The sequence below is a fragment of the Anolis sagrei genome, chromosome 6 (assembly GCF_037176765.1).
Source record: "Anolis sagrei isolate rAnoSag1 chromosome 6, rAnoSag1.mat, whole genome shotgun sequence".
NCBI lineage: Eukaryota > Metazoa > Chordata > Lepidosauria > Squamata > Dactyloidae > Anolis > Anolis sagrei.
The window spans coordinates 89,962,007-89,978,614 of record NC_090026.1 but is presented as its reverse complement, the minus strand read 5'-3'; the positions used below and the strand labels follow the sequence as shown (position 1 = coordinate 89,978,614).

Sequence of the window (16,608 nt, the reverse complement as noted above, 5' to 3'; positions counted from 1 at the left end):
TTTTAAATCTCTGACAACTTAAACAGAGCAATTATTTATTACTCATTGCAAACCCATATTGCATTCTAGTCAAGAGGTATGTTTTTGTTTCCATTCTTCTCTGAAGATGGAACTTCTGCTTTGACAATGTCTTTATTTTGCCAGCAGAAATACTTTGGAGGTGGGGGGAGACATAAATTGGCAATAGATTGGAAGAAGGGGGTTACATGTTATGATGGCTCTTACATCTGGAGAGCCCTATGGGTTTACAAAGCACCAAAAGAAAGACAAAGAGAATTGAAGCCAGCACCTCTTACATAGTCTGTGAAGGCATAAAATGTCAGCGCTTCATAAGGAGAAATCAAGACAAAAGCTAAGATTACCTAAAAATGCTGAGGGTGGAATCTTTCCTTGTTTAAGTAGAAATGATTCTATTTAGAAGGCACACAACTAAAACAATTTAAAACACACTGAAAACATAATTAAAATGATAAACTTGAAAATATATGTCTAATATATGATTTAAGATCTAGAGTAGAGGCTTCCTAACTGTGTGTAAAATATCTTAGTGTGTCCCCTGCAGTGTGTAGGTGTTTTACGAACCTCACATTACGTTATACTGACCCCGTTTTGTGCCTCAATCCAAGGTTTTAAAAGGCTTTGACATAGATTCAAAAGTTTTGTTACATTTCTGTTATTGAAAACAGCTTCGTTTTCTGTGAATGTAATCACAAAAATCGTTTATGAGCGTAGCTCGTGTTGCCTGAGTATCGGAGGGACTGCTGCCTACCTGCTTTCATTCCTTCTTTCCCTTTTTTTCTCTCCTTCACTCCACTCATACCTTTCCCCCATCCTTCCATCTATCTTTTTTTCTCCCATCTCTCCCTTTTCCTTCACTTTCATTGCCTTCTTTTTCCTTCCTTTCTTATTAGTCTTATCATTTATATATTTTTTTTATTATTGGGTTTTTTTCTTTTCCTGTGGGAAAGCAATGGAAGCCTCAAGAGGGAGTGGTCCCAAACCTCTATGGAGTGCAGCCTCTTCACTGCAACTAAGTTTTAAAGGGCAACCCTCCAAAACTCCCCATCCACTGGGCAGAAGGACCTCAGCAGCAGTGGGACCTGGACCTCCAGAGCTGCCCAGGCTGATCTTCAATGGGCTGAGCTCCAGCTCTGGCAGCAGAAGATGTGTCCCTCTGGCAGCAAGAGGAGGAGCACCATTTCCACCTGGGGCAGCTCCGCGTCCTTTTGCAATTGCTGGTAGAGAGGAGAAGGAGAAGCTGCCCAAGGAGGGGCAGAAAAACAGGCCTAAGAGGAGGTGCAATCTATTCCATTGCCCAGGAAAACCTGCCACCTGTGTCTGTGGGCAGGCTTGCTGAATTGGAATGAGAGAACCACCGAGAGGAGAAGGAAGATATCCTGCAGAAAGGAGGAAGAGAAGGAACAGCAGGCCTTCTTACCTAAGCTGCACCAGGCCAGCAGGGTGTCTCCCCCAAGCTCCATGGCTTGGTGCTACACAAATCCAACACTACACCTCATTCTCCTGAAGGCCCAAAACCTCAGCCTCTCCTAGGGCCAGTGCCTCCACGCCCAGAAATGCAGAGGAGACTACAATTCAACAACTTCCACAGGACAGATAAGGCTAAAAGATTTACTCCAGAAATGTGCCAGATCTGAAGTAATATTTTTATTATTATTTATGAAACTGAAGCAAGACTTGATCCCCCCCCCCCCCCCCAAAAATAGTATACCCTTATCAACATTTTTAGCAAGAACCGAAACTGTATTATATTATGTTGTTCTCCAGTGCTAACTGATTTGAGCTTTTGGTCAAAGTTTCTCTAAGGGTCACTGAGGTCTGTTACAAACGCTGAAGGCTGCTGTGCTCAAGCTGAGTTTTCAGTAAAGTTTGCATTGGATTTCCATCCTTTTCCTGAGATAAATCTATCCATCATATCCAATGTTCTTTCTGGTTGATCATATGGCAAGATGTGCCCTCCACCTCGAACAATGACCTGCAGAGATAAAACAAACAAAAACAAGAATGAATGGATGAGGTGGATAGCACCAGAAGAAAAAGAAATACTGTTCCAAAACATTTAAGGTTTTTGTCCCTAGGGCGATTTCCCCTGCATTCTGTATCCATGATTTCTGTATCCATGTATTCAACTATCCACAGTTGTAAAATATTCCCCCTTCCAAAAAAATTGAAAGTGCAAATCTTGATTTTATATACCATTTTTCTACATCATTTGATAACTTGAGCATCCATGGATATTGGTAGCCATGGGAAGTCTTGGAACCAAACTGAAGTGGATGCCAAGACGTTATGTACTTTCGAATTTTTTTTACTGCAATCCCCATATTCCCTAACTCAGTTAGCATCAGGCTAATAGTATGAGGAGTTGGAATTGAACCAAAGAGATCATTCATATCCCATTTTACTCACACCTAAAGTAGCATTTGGCATGCCATTAAAAACATAGTATCAACCCTCAGTTGAATTATGCCTGGGATATCTAGTCTAGACCAGATACAAGTGAAATAAACTGTTACATTTCAGTCAGAAGCAGTGAAGTACTGAAAAATATGTTTTTGGTCTGAAAACACAGGATTTAAAATGTGTTAAACCTCACTGCTTTGCTAGTATTTCTTATTTCTAGATTCAATCATTCAAATATTTGAATTGCCAAAGGCAATGTCTGCAGGTCATTTAAGAGAAGAACTTCACTAACACCAACAAAAACTGAAGCCTTGCACATTAAATGAGTCACACTTCTATGTCAACCAGTGACTTCTGTGGAAGGGTTAGAGCTCTGAAACTATTAGAAGCATATAAAATGCAAGGACATCCTCAATTATTTGCTTTGCTTGATGCAAAACCATGTCACAGTGTATTTTTAATAACACATCTAGCTGAAAATAAAACAAATCAAGCAAATATCCATATGTAGTGCTCTTTCAAGGTTGTTCCTAATTTCAAAGGTTATTAATTTTTGTTTTAATTTTATTTCACCTTTCTTCCTAGAAACTCATGTGTATTTCTTCTTTCACTTACAATCACAAGGACTTAGGGCAGTGGTTCCCAACCTGTGGATCCCCAGATGTTTTGGCCTACAACTCCCAGAAATCCCAGCTAATATACTAACTCTTTGGATATCTGGAAGTTGAAGGCCAAAACATCTGGGGGCCCATAGGTTGAGAACCACTAACTTAGGCTATCCAACATTAGTCAAAAGGAAGTTACATCCCTGCCTAGTAGGTTCTTGATGGCTGGAGATTTTGGGTATTCAAGCCCAATGCTTCTTGGGCTTGAATACCCAATGCTTCTATCAGATGTGGGAACTGACAATTTGTCCTCCACTCTGTAAGGGTATGTAACCTAATTTGTTTCCATTGACTCTCTAGGGACAAGCATTAATTAAGTCAGTAGACCACCACCTTGAGGAGCACTCATTGTAGTCCAAAAATCAAATTTCTTGAACAATGTTTAAGATACAAAGGTATCTCCTTTTTACATCACATGTTCAGGAGGAATACATTATCCATATGAAGCTTCTCCTGATCTTGTAGAACAAACTTTTTGAGTGAAATTCAAAGAAGAACTGCTAAATGAAGCTCCTAAATGGCATGGGATCTCAGCATTTGAAGGAACGCTTCTACCTAGCAGTAGTATTCTGTTTTTCTCCCAAAACTGGGACTCAAGGTAGTCATAAGTTCTCAAGCTGAGGTCTCTCTCATAATCTCCATCCCCTTTAATGCCAGGGACTAGAACAGGAGCTTTCACTGAACTATGGTCTTTCCTTCAAATAATATTAGCACAAAACAAGTTCAGATTTTATTGTAGCATTTTTCCTTACACCAGGACAAGATGTGGTAATTGATGGGAGACATAACACTCATTTTACTTGGGCTTTGGGAGCTGTTAGAACCACAAATACTGGCTGCACTTTACATCCTCCCAGACAGCTCACCTCTCCTTAACCCACTGGCTGCCATGGCTAGACACTGCTAAATGTTCCATGGAGGTTTGCAATGCCATTCCAGGCTTCGGTGTTAACCTCAAATGCCGAACCATTATATACATATAAAGACTGCTTCCATGAAAATGGTGAACAGTTGCATTTTCCTCCTTCTGAATTAAGCTTCAAAAAGGACAGGCAACACTGAAAATAGTCAGCAGAGTTCACAGGCCCAAAATCCATGCGGCATACCTGCATGATCAGAACACGATTGCATTTGCTATCACTTTACTGTCCTTAATGTCAGTGAACTGTCTGTTTGTGCATCTTCATGAGATCAAAGGGAAGCCTATCTCTAGACTGTTAAAGATTTATATGGCAGCTCAGATACTGTCATCACAACCTGTTAAGCTATTTATAGATGTTTCAATAAACATTTCCTGTACTGTTCCCAGAAATGAGGGATTGAGAGGAAGTCTTGAATTTGATGCTTTGTGTGGGCTTGTACAGAAGAATAAAACTATCTAATGAGATACCTATATACTTCAGTATAAGCCGGGTTTTTCAGCACTTTTTTCAGGCTGAAAAAGTTCCCCTTAGCTTATATTTGGTGAGGGTCCTGGTGGGAAGAACAGCCCTTTCCCCATGCCTTCCAGCCAGGACCCTCACTTTTCCTGTATATATGGTACTCATTAGCCAGCCACCCAAAATCCTTGTTCAAACACTGAGACTTTAAAAATATAGTTTCTATGCCTTCTGAGATTTTCTCCTTACCTGATAGAAGTCACCTGTTTGCCTTACATAGCCAGCTACATCTTGATCTTTAGAACAGATTTTCCATACAAATCTTTCAGCATTCTTGTATTCTTTTGCTCTGGCCCATGGCACAGTAGGAAGGAATCGTTCTGTTAGTGGGGCTGCCACAATAACATCAAGTTGTCCACTGTACAAGAGGACCTGGAAGACATGTACAAGTCAACTAATTATTAAGTTCAGATAAACAAGACCTGCAGGCAGGGGGAAATCTCACAAAATCAAGTATCATTTGATGGTTTAAAAACAATAAAATGGCAAAACAAAACAAGGATAAATAATAGATAACTTAATGATCTTAGTCTGAAACACAAGCACTATACCCAAGTGAAAGACACTAAATGAGCAGAGAAACCTGAAAGAGGTAAGCATAAACTTGATTACTGTATATGTTTAAAGGATGTGAAATCTGAGATGGCAACTATAATATCTAAGCTGGGTATCAGCCAGCATGTCAATGACTTAAATTAAGAAATAATTTTGTAAGATCTACAGAGACACTCGGTGGAACACCTCAGCAAGTGAGAGTCCAAAAGTGGCAGGCTCAAACCCAGAACCTCAATCAATGGCTGATACCAAATGAGAGACTCCTCCCTGGGCACACAGAAAACCGGGCGACTTCGAAGGCGCTGAACAGACTACGCTCTGGCACCACAAGGTGCAGAGCCAACTTTAAGAAATGGGGCTACAAAGTGGAATCCACGACATGTGAGTGTGGAGAAGAGCAAACCACAGACCACCTGCTGCAATGCAACCTGAGCCCTGCTACATGCACAATGGAGGACCTTCTTATAGCAACACCAGAGGCACTCCGAGTGGCCAGCTACTGGTCAAAGGACATCTAATCAACTACCAAGCTTGCAAACTTTGTGTTTTGTTTGTTTGTTAGTTTGTTTGTTAAAAAATGCAATACAACTGTTTGTTTGCTCCTGACACGATAAATAAATAAATAAGCTATAGCAACTTTCTGTTTTCTCGTCTCTTCTCACAGGCTGTTAGGGAGACCATACAAACAAAGTGAGGTCTTCAGCCATCTGACTTGCAATATTGCTTAAGAGTTTGAGTGAGAAAGGGTTAGGACTTCATCCCACATAATAAGTAAAGTGTTTGGGATTGTTGTTTCTCCCTTAAGATTTGCAAATCCCAGTTTTGAAATTAAACTGATGATTTTCCTACTTCCATCACATGGATTTTCTCTTACTGCTTTTTTTCCCTTCAAATTATCAATTTGCCTTCCCATCATACTGGAGACATATTTCTCCTCCCCCATTTTATTTAGATATTGCAATGGGTCTTTATAAGTACAGACAGCTCTCAATTCAAAAGACTTACATGTTTTATGTTGTGCTGTGATTGTTGTTTATAGTTTTAACGATTTTAATCTATTGTTATACATGGTTAATTTGATTTGTGAAATTATATACATATAAGGCATTGAATTTTGCCATGGATTATGTTGTGAACTGCTTTGAGTCCCCCCAGGGGCGAGAAAAGTGGTATATAAATGCAATAAATAAATAAATAAAGGGTTAAGTCTATTTATTTTACATTTAAAAAGAGGTATAAATGACTGTTCCTTCCTCTTGGTACTAAAACAATAATGGTGGAGGAAAGGAATCAATACTTCTCATCGTGGCTCCTTCCTCTATGATGATGTCATTGTTATGTTTACAAGCAGACAAGGGGGAATTCCCATCACATGGGAAGTTGGGCGATTTACACGTTTCTATGCGGGGAATTGAGCAAGAAGTTGATTGCCAACTGACTTAGGAAGCGTAGGAAAAAACACACTTTAGAAACGGTGAAATACATGAAACCAACTGTACGAGCTTGCATCATGTGTTGGGCTCTGTCAGTTGCCATTTCTTAAATGTGTAAAAACACTAATGTTATTGCATGTGATGAAGTCCTTGAAGAATGCAAACTCCATATTGCTAATGCCATTCACACTCCTGTGAGGGTATAAAAGTCAATCACATTCTCTCCTGTATTTCCATTCTCAAGTTATGCAATATCACTAATTGATTATGCTTGCTGTCAGTGAAGTTCTTACTATTCTCAACTAAAACCACATTCTCAAAAAATCAAGTGTCCACAACTTCACTAGCAGAAACTTCCCTACTTATGGAGATGCCAGACTACCATTTCACTGTTGCTCCAAGTATTCTGAGAAAGACATTTTTCGTCCGCATATCTTAAACTGTGTTGTCAAAGGCTTTCATGGCTTTCACAAGTTGCTGTGGGTTTTCTGGGCTGTATGGCCATGTTCCAAAAGCATTATCTCCTGACATTTCACCCACATGTATGTGGATGAAACTCCATAGATGTGAGTGAAACGTCAGGAGAGAATGCTTTTGGAACATGGCCATATGGCCCAGAAAGCTCACAGCAACCCAATACTTTAAATTGTTCATGTTCTTCCATCCATTTTTCCATGCCTGCTTTTCCTGGGTCTAAATCTGCTTTCCTCAAAATTGTGTTCCATATATAAATGAAACAGACAGAATGAGAAAATGCAACCTTGTCTGGCCCTCCTGTCAATGGGAAATCATTCTGCGTCTCCATATTGTGTCCTGAAAATTGCCTCTTATCACGAGCAGAGATTACGCATCAGATGTTGTGGCACTCTCTTTTTTCTTAGAGCAAATCATATTTTTAAGATGCATTTGAAAGATTCTCTTTAAATATCATACTTAAAATAGCATATATACTGTATTATATTGATCAGAATCTAAAAAATAGATGGTTATGAGATCCACTCAAAAGGAAATCTTTGTGTGTGGCTATGGTCCAAACATTTCATATGGTACCAACACACATGCACCACTTGATGGCATTAAGAGCCTTTCCTATACAATCACACACATGCTAGCTCAAATAAAATAATTGAGCTGTCCGTGTGAAGTAGCAGTGTCTCACAGATCATTATGCTCCAGAGCCTGAACAAAACTTTCTGCAGCTGTTATGTTCAATAGAATTGAAATAATTACAATCCATACCATATCCATTTCAGTAAAAGCAGATCAGTTTCATCCCAATATGAAAGGCCAAGCATTCTTATCTTTACAGGCCAAGAAAGTATCATGTAAGATGACACCTTTTGTCAACATAAATTTCTAATTTTCTTCAAGTCTGTCTACACTGTAATTCCACAGGAGTTCAATACAAGAGCTGGGAAATGGATAGGAAGAGGCAGACACTTCAATTTCACATCAACAAAAATTGTTATTATACTTTTCACCAGAGAATACAGAATACATTGGAAAGGGTATGTGTAATCCAGTGGTTACACACTATTGCAAGACTATACTTCAATGGCATTTTTCTAAATAAAAAAGCCCCTAGGAAGGAAAATTCACTCCTGGAAGAATTATCATGGGGAAAAGAGATCTCCTCTATAGGGACACAAGCACCAAAGGAATGCTAACCCTTCCCTATGCTATCCAAAGATAATATATAGATTTATAGATTTATTTATTTTTATTTATTTATTTACAGTATTTCTATACCACTTTTTTCACCCCTTGGGGGACTCAAAGCAGTTTACACATAACTGACAAAACTTCAATGCCATACATTGGACACTGACGCGATGCCAAACCGTAACAACCACAATAATAAAACCACACTTAAACATAAATCATAATTAGACAGTACACAAGCAACCATTAAAACAATAAATAATAAAAACAGTCTCACCAGTCATATTGTCATTCTAGTCCATGTCCTTTAAATTCTACAAACATCTACTGTCCGAAGGCCTGATCCCAAAGCCATGATTTTAATTTCTTTCTAAAAGCCAGGAGGGAGGGAGCAGATCTTACCTCATTTGGGAGTGTGTTCCATAGGTGAGGGGCCACCGATGAGAAAGCCCTGTCTCTCATCCCCGCCAGATGCATTTGTGCAATTGACGGGAGCGAGAGCAGTTGCACTTTAAAAATGTACCTGTTCTGACTTACGACAAATTCAACTTAAAAAGAAACCTACAGAACCTATATTGTTCATAACCTGGGCACTGTCTGTACAAAATTTTCCAATCACACTATTTGTCTGAATTGCTTACTAAACTGTTACTATAACATATTGATAAAAGTACAGCAAATGATGTGGCAAGATGGATAAAGGGTGTGTCATCAAATAAAACTTTCCCTGTAGAGTTTCAGCTGAAAATTATAACTGCTGCCTGTCTTTGTCCCTTCCTTGCCCCTTTCCCCTGCTCAATGGCAATTTGATCATAATCCTGCAGACAGAAACTGTTACAGGTCTTTTAATAAAAAATTCTGGCCAGGTTTCTAAAGTAATCCCAGTTGCACTTTAAGTACCAAACACACTACTTTTAGTCTATAAGTTACATTCTTTTGAAAAGTCTGAAAACCCCAGCACTCCTTCCTGTGTAGCTACCACATGCCAGACCAAATCCTTCTCAAATGCTATATAATGAATTATGTGTATTATTATTATTCCCCATTTGGTTCTGGTTGATGGAGAAGCAAAGGAGTTATTTTATTTCTTTTACAGCTTTGAAAAGGAACACAAACTTCATTCCAATTACTATAATATACATATATATTTATCCTTTTCCATAAAATACCAGGCATTTCATTTCTCCTGCATTACCTCTTAACGCTATAGAATCGCAAACTCAACACACCTCTGCCTTGGGATATAAGACCAGATGCCCTAAAACAAGCTAAAACAAGTTTGGAAACTTGCAAGGCAAGTGCTTCAACTTAGAAAGCTCTTCTTTCAAGTCACAAAATACACCATATCTAAACATTACATTTTCCACGCAACTGAGGCCTTCCAGATGTTTTGAGCAAATAAGTCCCAATAGCACACCTTAGCAAGGATAATGGTGAGGATTTGTGGAAGTTGTACACAGGCAGGTCAAACCTCACCACCCTTCTTTTATTTTTGGTACTAATCTTGTATTCACACAACCATCTTCAAAATTGGATAAAATGTTGATTGCAAGTCACACAATGTCATAAAAACTATTTCAATTGAATTGTTAGAATATTCCAATTTTCTTTTACAAATGGATGATACAAAATCAGAAGAATTTACCCTGTAGTTATCCATTAGGATAGCCAACCAAGGCTTTATCGTCTTCATCACATCCTCAAGTAAATGCTTTTCAACTTCAGAGCCATCATGGAAGGTAAGGTTTCCAACATGGATAGCTTTCCTTACTTCTGCCAATGCCAAGAATGCTCCAAAATATTCCTGATCTTCGGGCTCCTTATAGGAGAAGGAGGCAAGGAGAAAGAAAAATGGAAACAGAAATAGCTGAAAGCTGCGTACTCTATACATCAATATATCACAAAAACAATAAGTTGACCACTGCAGTTTCAAGTTTAAATCTGGAATAATAATAATGATAATGATAATGATAACAACAACAACAACAACTTCATTCTTGTATCCCACCACTACCTCCCTCAAGGGAATTGGGGCAGTTTACACACGGCACAAAGTGCCTAAAAACAGAACATAAAATGAAAACAATTTAAAAATACAATTAAATAAAACATATCAACATAAAACAACAACTAACACTCAATTAAAAACAGCACTCATTACCAATGAGGCAAGAGATCGAACTGGGAATGGAAGAAGTACAGCACTGTAACCATGAGAAGAATGCATGGGATAAAGTGTGAGGCTACTTAACAATTGCATAGGTCAATTAAGGACTAGGTGATCTCAAAAGCTTGTTTAAACAGCCAGGTCTTCAGGTCCCTATGGAAGGAGGACAGTGTTGGGGCTTGCTGAATCTCCCTGGTGAGGGCATTCCAGAGCTGGGGGCCACCACCGAGAAGGCCCTCTCCCTCATCCCCACCAACCGCACTTGTGACGGTGGCGAGACTGAGAAGAGGGCCTTCCCGGCAGATCTTAAGAGTCTGTGCTGGTTCGTAGGGGGGATGCGGTCACAAAGATAGGCCAGACCTGAACCGTTTAGGGCTTTATAGGTAAAAACACGCACTTTGAATTGGGACCAAAAACTTATTGGCAGCCAATGGGGCTGTTTTAGTAGCAATTATTAGCTGCATTATGGAAAAGGCCAGTAGGTTCCAATGGTACTTTAATACTGATCAATGGCCATTCATTTCTCATGTACAATTTTATTAGATGGGGTTTTATATGTAGTTGTTGTTTTTAGGGTTATGTTTGCTGTTTTATATGCTTATGTATTGTTTGTTATGTATGGCACTTGAAATGCTTTTGTGAGGCGAGCCACCCCTTTGGGGAGATGGTGACAAGGTATAAGATGATGATGATGATGATTATTATTATTATTATTATTATTTGAAACACAACAAGATGAGTCCACAGCAGACACTCTGCTGGCTGTTGTACTGGATCACACATCGGACACCTGAATGAAAATATATCCTGCATATCAGATATTTACATTCATAATTACAGTTATGAAGTAGCAATGAAAATAATTATGGTTGGGTGTCACCACGACATGAGGAATTGTATTAAGGGGTCGCGGCAGTAGGAAGGTTGTTAACTGTTTTAACAGAACGTTAATTTATAATACCCAACAAAATCACCATTAACAAAATATTCCTTAAAATTGCAATTCAAAATGCTTATTTTCATCATTTTGGCACTGCATCACCTGGCACTGCAGAAAGTTGAAGTAGTTGCTACATCCGGTAACATTCTGAACGTAGGGAGGACTTTCTGTCTGATCACCATTCAACAGAAAATCAAATACCTGAAAAAACAAACGAACCAAATATTGTACAAAACCCAAAGCATTGAATCCAGACTTAAGTCATTTCTTGAGCCTAACATCACTTATATTGATTTCCATATATCTATCTTAGATCTAATGAAGCCCAGTTCCAACCAATTGCTCATGTTTTATTGAGCACAGGACATATGTCACCTTCCAGAATTGATTCTAAGGAGTGAAGATTTTAGTCTAATCAATGCAATTCTGGTTTGAATGTATCAACACCAAGATATGCTAAAGAGAATCTTGTTTCTCATGTTCACTGATTGACACAGTTCAACATAAGAAAATATCTTGGCCCAATACAATGGAAGATAGAGAGAAGATAATGTTTTCTTCACCAGTAACCCCAAACTGGGTCATTTTTCTGGTTAGTTTCTTTCCTTCTCTGTAAATGTAAATGGTCAGCCTGGTCAAGGGTGAAGAAAGTAAGGTTGCTTACCTGTAATCATGTTTCTTCTAGTGGTAACTGTGAAATTCACACCTGTGGTATTTCCCTGCGTCCACGCAGCTGACTCGGATCTTTCTTGAAAGCTTTTCCTAATTAGGGACTCCAGCCCCGCCCATCTACTCCTAATAAAGCCAGGCAGTGGGGCTTGGAGCCTTAATTCCGTACCGCGAAAGACAGTCGGAGATAAAAGGCATGACAGAATGTGGGGAGGATGGGCGGGTTGTGTGAATTTCACAGTTACCACTAGAAGAAACATGATTACAGGTAAGCAACCTTACTTTCTTCTGCGTGGTACTGTGAAATCCACACCTGTGGTAGACTAGCGAGCAGTCCCACGGATGGCGGGTGTCATGCTAGTGCAGAAAAAAGTACTGCTCTCCCAAAAGCCGCCTCCTTCTTGGCAGCTAAATCCAATTTATAATGGGAGACAAAAGTATGCGGTGGTGACCATATGGCCACTCGACAGATATCATGCAGAGGTACACTGTGCAAAAAAACCATGGAGGGTGCCAATGCTCTAGTGGAATGAGCATGGATCTGAACAGGTAAGTCCAGTCCTGCCATTTCGCAAACTAGCCGGATAGCTGCAACTATCCAGGCCGCCACCTCTGGGTAGAAACAGGAAGGCCCACAGTATCCCTACGGTACTTAACAAAAAGTCGTAGGGACTTCCGTAATGGAGCTGTGCGGTGGACATAAAAAGCAAGAGCCCTCCGCACATCAAGAAGGTGCAGACTGCTCCAGGGGAGTAGAAGGATTTGGAAATAAGGTTGGAAGGACAATGTCCTGAGACATATGAAACTATGATGCTGCCTTAGGTAAGAAGGAAATGTCTGTGCCCAGCATGACATCCTTATGAAATTTCAGGTAAGGACTATCGACTCAAGAGCCATAAGCTCGCTAGCGCGACAAGCAAAAGTAATAGGCACTAAAAATGCCGTTTTCCATGATAGATGAAACATGTCAGAAGTGACCATTGGCTCAAATGGTGGTTTCGTAAGGCGAAAAGAACAACCTCCAACCTCCAAGAGGGGGGCACAGGCCTACCTGGGGCCAGAAATTTGTAAAGCCTTGCAGAAATCTCTTTACAAGAGGATCGGATAAAGGAGAGGGAAGAGAATGCTCGCTTCTAAACGAATCTATATTTGCCAGATTGACCTTCAAGAATGATAATGAGAGTCCTGAATCTGACAGAGAGATCAAAAAATCCAGGAGGAGGGAAGTGGAAGCAGACAGAGGCTGAACCCCTTGCTTTTGTGAAAAAATGCAAAAATGACACCACTTACAAATGTAACAATGTTTAGTGGCAGGGCTCAGGGCAAGGTCCAAAATGCCCTTTACTGGTTGAGAGAGGGCTGAGGCTGGAGCTGCCACGCCGTCAACCGGAACTGAGTGACCTGGGAGTACGGGACTGGGCTGTTGCTCATAGCCAGCAAGTCTGGTCCGAGTGGCAACTGAATGTAACAGCTGCCTGCAAGTTGGAGCAGAATGACAAACCATGGCTGGCGGGGCCACCATGGCGTGATGAGAATGCAATCTACCTGCTCTGCTTGAAGACGAGAGACCACACTGGACAGCACTGGCAATAGTGGAAAGATGTACAGGAGGGTGGATGTCCAATCCAGGAGGAAGGCATCTCCCAACAGCCTGTCTGGTGGAGGCAAGACGTGCTCCAAAGACAAACAAGTCCAAAAGGGGAGTGTGCCATCTGACAAAGAGTTCCCATGCCTGGGAAGGATGAAGGGACCATTAGTGGTCAGTATAAACTGTCTGACTGAGGGAGCCAGCAAGAGAGTTCTTGATGAATGGCACTGATGGTTATGGTATACCAGTCCCCGATTCTGATGATGAGGGCAAGCAAATCACAATCGTGGTGGTGGTAGTAAGGTGGACAATACTGTCCATGAGCAAATGAGAGATAAGGTGCAGTGCCATTTGTACTGCGAGTAACTCCAAATAGTTGATGTGCTCCATGCCCTCTATGGCCGCCTAAGGACCATGGATGGTGTGACCCTTGAGGTGAGCTCACCACACTGAGAGGGAAGTGTCGGTTGCTAACATCGCCCACACAGAGATTGGAGCAATGAGTCCACTAGTTGAGAGACCTGTGGATGGCTAGAGGGACAATGATACATTCATTGGGCTCATCCTGCATGGGATGAAGTGCCCGAAGAAACCAATTCTGGAGAGGCCGAAGGTGCAAACAGGAGAAAGGAGTGGCAGCTGTGGTGAATGCCATGTGTCCCAAAAAGCACTGGACACCCTTGGCATGGATGTATGGCGTCTGCCAGACTCAAAGAGCTAATGAATGCAGATTCAGAAACCTGTCTGCTAGCAAGTAGGCCCTTGCATGCCAAGAGTCCAATACAGGCCCAATGAATTGGTTGTTTGGATAGGCTGAAGAAGAGATTTTACCTTGTTGATAAAAAGACCAAGCGTCTGCTATAAAGACAGAGTAAAGTGAATGTTCCTCTGTAGATACTCACAGGACTGTGCACCAGCAACCAGCCAGAAATATAGGGGTAAACTACTACCCCGTGCACCCAGGGATGAACCGGCATACAGCCATCTCCTTAGTAACACCTGTGGAGCTGTGGAGATACCAGAATGAAGAACTTGAAATGAAAAAGCCTGACCCATGTCTTGCTGGATAACAGAGGGAGGATGGTTGGTAATGACAATACCTGAAATTTGCAATATGCAATATATGCATAAAATCCTGTAAGGTCCAAACCTGGCCAAAGCCTACTGCCTTTATTGGAAACCAAAAAACAGCTGGGGAAAAGGAAAAAGAAGGAAACATAGAAAGATGTAAAGAAGCTACTGCTCCTTTTGAAACAAAGTAATTACCTCCTGCTAGAACACAGGAGGAGGAGTGGCCCGTAGAGTCCCTACTGGGGACAGTTTGAAAAATTCAATTGCATAAACATGCTCTGTAATCTCCAACACCCATGAGTGAGAAGAGATCTAATGCCATGCATCTAAAAATGATGAGGTGGAGCTCCAAAAACTGGAGCTGAAGGGTTGGAGGCTATGAAAGAAGAGAAAATGCATGCGAAAAAACTATTGGCCCTGATCTACTTCTTCCCTTTAGTTTGTTGTCACCCCTGGATAATTAAGCTGAGGGGCTGGCCACCACAATCTAGGCTAGATTGTGGTAAAAAGCCAAACTTAGAAGCAGGCTATGTTCTGCCATGGGCAGTTATCCTGCCATTGCTCTGCCTTCTTTGGAGAGGGTAGAGGATCTACACATGCTGGTGGATGGCTGCTGCAACAGCAGCAAACACCTTAGTACTGTATCGGTGCTGTGCTTAGCCGTAGCGTTGTGATGAGAAGCTAAGGTGAGATACTACTGACAGAAAGCCCTTGGGATCTGTTGATGTTGTAGGGGAAGAAGTTCCAAGTAAGGTGCTGAGCTATGCCACAAGAGCACCTGATAGGCTGCCATACAAGCATGGTAATGAATCATGCAAGTGAGTAGGCTAGCAGTGGGGTGGATCTTCTTATCACAGTGGATTAAACAACTTTGACCACAATAAAGTTCAGTTTAGTAGGCTTAACTAACCACTCTGCTGAAGAGGTGCGTATGCAGTAAAGTGCATTTACAAACCTAGAAATTCCAGACACAGATACAGGAGTTGCCCTTTGTTTTTCTCCAAGCTTAAGCGAATATGGAAGTGCTGGGAGAACTGTACTTGGAGCTTGTTTCTGCTGTTGCTCAACTGAGAAAAGCAGATCCTCTAAGCAATCAAGGAGGAAAAATTAGGTAACACATCCCCTAAGGAAGCTGGGATGGAAAAATCCTCCTCAAGAGTAGGAGAAATCTGCTACTCATAGGAGTCAGAATCTACATCAGACTCATTGACTGGTTGCAGCTGAAGGAAGCACCAGAATGAGCTTAGGAAAAAGTTTTAATAAACTCCTGAAAACCAAAAGAAGGGACTACAAATCCTTGAAAAGGAGAGGAGGGTGCAGTTTGCCTATGCAAAAGAGTAGCAACCTACCTGTTGAGGCATGGGCCAAGTGGAGATGGGGCCCAAAAGACACAGTACTTACAGTCTGAGCCGTCACTGAAGCTCCCAGGCAGCATGACGCAGAGGGAGGATAGTAGCCCGAAGGCCCCTCCAAGGAGTTATATTCCATGGGCTTAGACCCAAAGCCTTGGCAGCCATCACTCACACAGGTGGCGTGGCTACCTTGAGCCTCCCCTCCCCTGAGGGGGGCAAAAGCATGGCAGGAATTGTTGCAACCCGAAGGCCCCTCCAAGGCGTTATATGCCATGGGCGTGGAGGTAAAGCCTTGGCTAGCCATCACTCACACAGGTGGCGTGGCTGCCTTGAGCCTCCCCTCCCCTGAGGGGGGCAAAAGCATGGCAGGGATCGTTGCAACACAAAGGCCCCTCCAAGGCGTTATATGCCATGGGCGTGGAGGTAAAGCCTTGGCTAGCCATCACTCACATAGGTGGCGTGGCTGCCTTGAGCCTCCCCTCCCCTGAGGGGGGCAAAAGCATGGCAGGAATTGTTGCAACACAAAGGCCCCTCCAAGGCGTTATATGCCATGGGCGTGGAGGCAAAGCCTTGGCTAGCCATCACTCACACAGGTGGCGTGGCTGCCTTGAGCCTCCCCTCCCCTGAGGGGGGCAAAAGCATGGCA

General features: G+C 41.6%; 1 protein-coding gene across 5 annotated transcripts in view; it reads right to left on the bottom strand.

Moving 5' to 3' along the window:
* Positions 1 to 1,710: 1,710 nt before the first annotated feature.
* The window catches only part of CPVL (carboxypeptidase vitellogenic like), a 45,338-nt gene continuing 30,440 nt past the window's right edge, over positions 1,711 to 16,608 (bottom strand). For all 5 annotated transcript variants that reach the window (XM_060782005.2, XM_060782009.2, XM_067470241.1 and 2 more), the window contains exons 10-13: positions 11,385 to 11,483; positions 9,821 to 9,994; positions 4,715 to 4,897; positions 1,711 to 1,993 (exon numbers count right to left, since the gene is read on the bottom strand). In XM_060782005.2, the coding sequence (XP_060637988.2) occupies positions 1,865 to 1,993; positions 4,715 to 4,897; positions 9,821 to 9,994; positions 11,385 to 11,483 (585 nt within the window). In that variant the 3' untranslated portion in view covers positions 1,711 to 1,864. The remainder of the gene's footprint in view (positions 1,994 to 4,714; positions 4,898 to 9,820; positions 9,995 to 11,384; positions 11,484 to 16,608) is intronic.